Raw genomic sequence first — 4,966 nt, 5'->3', positions numbered from 1 at the left:
CCCCCCCCACGCTCCTGTCAGCATGTGTTGATCTCCCTCCCACTCTCCCCCCTCTGTGCTGTGTGTGGTAGATGGGTCAAAGAGAAAGACTTAAGAGACCCTAAAGGTTCGGCACAGATTTGAGGAGAGCAGTCAGAAAAGACGGGAAAAGAAAGTGGGCAGACAGAGAGGAACCCAGAGAAAAGGAGAAGAGAGTTTGGCTCTGTCGGACAGTTGGTGTGGAGTTGTCGAGGGGGAAGGGGAGGATTTCAGGGGGGAGGGGTGGCTTGGGGGGTAGACAGAGGGGAACATGCTGGCTCACTCTTGAAGTGTCAGAGTGTGTACAGCGGGGCTCTGGAAAAAGGAGAGCGAGCGCAGAAGCTCGTCCGCAGTCCGTTGAGCCGCTGGGAAATGGATGAAGACTGATTCGCTGCTCACTCATTTATTCGGATGAGGATCCCCTTGAAGGTAGCAAAATCATGGATTCTGACTCGGACTCTCCTTTCAACTACTCCTGGCCCTCTTTTCCCAAGATGAGGATGCGCAAGAAGACGGGCAAAAAAGGTAACCCTGATGTTTTTCCATCCCGTCACACAGACGGTCATTTGGTCGGTCGCTGTTCAAGTTGACAGGGTCACTATTTCATCTCACAGATGGTCAAATACTGTCTGTACAGTTAAAGAGCGAGCAAAGTGCCACTGATATGTTCGACAGACGTTCCACGCGTGTGGTTTAATGTCATAAAGAATGTTTCACGTCTGTTCAGTTTCCCTGTTTCTCAGCTGCATCCCTTTCCTCGAAGCATCACGTTACAGACGGCCTTATGGAAGACATCGCCACGAACGCTCACCGTGGAACAATACAGTTAAAATTAGACTGTTCCTATTATACATCGGTGCTCACAGGCCTGGGCCCCAAGTCCATCGGAGTGGGACGTCTGCTGGTGATGTAACCTGATATGTGACAGTATGTTGGGGAATGTCAGACGTCCACTCGAAGTCCATTGGGTGCTTTTTGGGGGGCCTTGATCGTCCTCGGTCCTCACTGTTGTGTGTGTGTGTGTGTGTGTGTGTGTGTGTGTGTGTGTGTGTGTGTGTGTGTGTGTGTGTGTGTGTGTGTCGAATGGAAACCCTCCGAGGAGTCGTGGCCCCGTGTGACTAGCTAAAGTGGAGGCCCCATGCTTAATGTGTGCCTATGCTCAGGCACCTGCTCTTAATTTCAGCGATGTGTCACCGAAGTGCCATTGGATGATGAATTTCCGAGAAACTGCACCAAAATCAAGTTAGTCCCGGTGCCTGAACTTAACACACAAGCGTGTCGCCTCGTCGTGTGAGAGCTGAGGTGGATGCTTAAAATGGTGCCAAATTAAACCGGAATGGTTAAACAGTTCATCGCTTGCATACAAGTGACTATTGGACAGAGAGAGAGAGAGAGAGAGAGAGAGAGAGCGAGAGAGAGAGATAAAGTTACTGCCATGTGTGTGTCATGGCCCAACTCCAGCGGCCTCTTTTAACCGTAAACCTCTGCGAGATTATCTGTGCTATTGCTTCTAAATTGTGATTGACATCTGCACGTTTTACACGCTGCCTTTCTGTGCCGTTCAGAAGAGTAGAAATAGCGGCACTGTATAAACTCTTTATAAATATGTCGTGGCTTTAGAAACTGGTGAGAGGCCAAACGGCTCTGGCGGCAACAATGCACCTGCAAAGTGAAATGTGATTTCAGGTGTGCGGAAGCCACGAGTTTATTTCTTCACTCTTGAGTTTACCTCTCCCTGGATCTGTCGGAGCAGGGTGACTCACTGAGACGTAAACATGGCTGTGAGCGCAGCGGTGAGGGGCTTGGACCGGTACGTTTTGACCGCAGGTGTCATGACTCAAAGACCGGGTTTTTTGGACTCTGGTGGACAATTGTTTTAACGATTCGAAAAGGCCCTCCATCGAAAAATAATGAGCTCTCTTATAAGGTAATAACCGCTCTTTGTTTTGATTCCTTTAGACCCTGCTTGTTATTTCACTCTGCTCCCAATTTCTCCCGGCTCTCTCCGGAGTGACAGTTGTTTGGTGCGATGCTTAAAAAGCTGACTTACATCATAACAAGTATAATAACCCATTTTATACTCATAATAAACAATCGGAGGTGTTGACGCAATTAACAATTAGGATCTCTGTCTGCCTTGAACATTTCGTTTTTTTGCCATTTTCAGCACACCAGCGGCCTGAGAAAGAGAGTCAAACCTTGAGAAAAGAGCCCTTGTGACGGCCCCGCCTCCCCCACTCTCCATCCTGCCTCCCTCAACCTCCCTCTCCCGTGGGGTGTGCACGGGGTTGAAGGGTCACTCTCTGTGTTTAACTGCCCTGGTCTGGAAACCTGGCCACTGACTGCCGCCTTTGTCTGCGTCTCCGTAAAGCTCTGGCTCTCTTTTTCTCCTCTCCAAGCGGCGCTACTGTATAGGGTTGGCTATCGCTCAGGGACATGCTCTGAATATCACATTGCTCGTCGAATGCACCGTCTGTTGAGCAGAATGCTATAGAAACAGCCCCACGCGCTGCTCCGCATTCCTCAAAAAACCCTCCTAAAAATAGCAACCCGCGGACAGCGGTCTGCGTCCCCTGCTAGAAAGACGGCCTCCCCCTGCGAGAAAGATTGATTTTGCTATGTTGTTAGAAATATGAACTCCTCGCTCCTCTGTTATTCCCCCCAGTTAACTAATGTTAAACACAGATCGCGGCGCCTGACAGCAATGTTCACTGAGGCCATGTTTATGGGTCAGGAGAGGTGTGTGAGCGATCGGGGCCCCCGTGGCAGCCAGCTGCGGCTTTGGACCAGGCCCCAGAACCTTTTACTATTAGGCCCCGTCTGTCAAGTCCTTAAGTGGGTTTATGTGAAACGATATCTGCTTTCAAACAGCGTTTTTGACCCAGGTCCACAATCTGCCCCCGTCTCTGGATTCGTAGAAGGTCTGCCATGACTTTAGTGGACGTGGCTTGTCACACGGGTTCATGTACATTATGATGTTTTCATGTGGAACTAAGAGGATCCAGACGTTTTAAGAACAGCAACTTGCGGTACATTTAGGTTCTGGGAGATATGATGCCGATACTCCATGACTTTTAGGGTTGATGTGGAGTCGGCTCCTGCGGTGGTTCAGCTGGAGGCTTTTGCATTTGTTGTGGATGGAGCCGGACTCATCTGGTGTCCTCATCAATGTCTGCTTGACTCCCTTTTTGCGTCTCAGATTTATAGCACTCTCCGCCTGCAAGAAGCGCAGCCAATTGTTGCTCTGATTTACTCTCTGCGGCGCTGGCAGCTGGGAATCTACGCCGAAACCGAGGGTTTGCCATCGGTTCGATATCTGCTGCATGAGTTTAGGGGGTGAGAGCGGTGCCAAAGACATGTTTTTGCACCTTTGGCTTTGTTTCAGGCACGGCTTGGCCAGCGTGAGGCGAGACATGTCATTGGGAACATAATAATGTAACTGAGCTAATGAGGCTGCCTCTGCTGGTTAGTGTGACGAGCACTGCATTAACAGTTGTTAATGTGGTTAAAAGTTGTTTTTTTTCTCGTGAATGCTTTGCACCAATTTCCTTGTCATTTGGTGATGTAGTTTTCTGTCTCCTGTTCATGACCAGCCAGCTGTGAAACTATTTTAAGGTGGTCTAAGGGCTTCTTTTTTTAGACCAGATTGTGTTTTGTTCAAATGTTCAGCAATCATACTGCGAGAAATTCATCATTAAAGAGACGGAGACAAACCTGCAAAAGCAAGTCAGTCCTCATTGACTTCTATGTTAAAATCATAGGCTGTGTATAAGTAGTGGACGTAGTCATCGTGACATCACCCACCGGTTTGTGGACTGTCGTTCTGAACCTCGATGTGGCCGTCGCCGTCTTGGATTACGGCCGTCACCATCTTAGCTTTTTGCAACCAGTGACCATATTAGGACTACAGAGCAGTGACGTAGAGCCGTAGTATACGTATACGGTAGCAACCTGTCAATCACAGTAAGCCCGCCCTAAAGCATACTCTGCTTTATGGTCTATTTGACTCTAAATGGACCATAATTTACTAAATGAACATCATGTTGTATTGAAGAATACTTTAAACTGGAGATTGAGACCATAAACTCATGTTTACAATGTTTTCTGAGGGAATATATCAAGTGAGAAGTAGAGTCATTTTCTCATAGACTTCTATACAATCTGACTTGTTTTTGCAACCAGAGGAGTCACCCCCTGCTGGCCATTAGCATGAATGCAAGTATAAGGCACTTCCGCATCGGCTTCATTCGTCAGAACATGGTTCTGGTGTCTGTATTTAGCATCCCCGCTCATGACAACTGCACTAGAGATACATTTTTATACAACTCACCCGTTTAAATTATGTTAAGTACGACATAATTGAGGGCATGGACTCTTTGAGTGAAAGCTGGCGGCTGTTCCAGGTCGCTAGCTGCTAGCTCTCTCCTCTGCTGTATCAACCGGGCCCGCCTCAGCTCCACCGAAGCTATTTACCCATTTTTAAAGTTGGGCTGTGTCGTGTCTGTGACGGCCGGAGCCTCCCACTTACCTTTTAGGTAAACCTATGGGTGAGGTCACAGAGGCTACGTCCATATTTTATACAGTCTATGTATATAGTCCACAGACATGCAGTATATAAAGTGTGGGCACCATATACTGTATACACCATATGAATAGAATTGTGTGTACATTTTGATGTTCCACTGTATATTTTGTGAAGGTATGTTTCATTACAATGTGCAAATGAGCTTAAACAGCGCTCCACTGTGTCATCAAAGGTTCCTGTTGTAGTGGCTCATAACGCTCTGCCTCTTTGTGTTTGTGTGAACTTGCAGGTTGTTTTCTAACCTGGAAGACTTTCCAAGAAATCGTGTTTGTGGAGAAGCTGTGTTTTGTACAGAGCAGCCTCCCAGAGAAGGGTAGTGTGTGTGTGTGTGTGTGTGTGTGTGTGTGTGTGTGTGTGTGTGTG

At 47.8% G+C, this 4,966-nt stretch overlaps 1 protein-coding gene across 11 annotated transcripts in view; it reads left to right on the top strand.

Moving 5' to 3' along the window:
• LOC116388341 (rho guanine nucleotide exchange factor 28-like) overlaps positions 1–4,966 on the top strand; it is a 37,957-nt gene that overhangs the window by 15,348 nt on the left and 17,643 nt on the right. The window contains exon 1 of one of the 11 annotated variants that reach the window (XM_031856090.1): positions 287–543. The exons of the other annotated variants lie outside the window; for them this stretch is intronic. Coding sequence (XP_031711950.1) covers positions 459–543 — 85 coding nt within the window. The 5' untranslated portion in view covers positions 287–458. Of the gene's footprint in view, positions 1–286; positions 544–4,966 lie in introns of those variants that run through there. 11 annotated transcript variants of the gene reach the window in all.

Source organism: Anarrhichthys ocellatus, unplaced genomic scaffold, assembly GCF_004355925.1.
Source record: "Anarrhichthys ocellatus isolate YVR2014 unplaced genomic scaffold, GSC_Weel_1.0 scaffold17, whole genome shotgun sequence".
Taxonomy (NCBI): domain Eukaryota; kingdom Metazoa; phylum Chordata; class Actinopteri; order Perciformes; family Anarhichadidae; genus Anarrhichthys; species Anarrhichthys ocellatus.
This window is presented reverse-complemented; position numbering and strand designations above follow the sequence as displayed.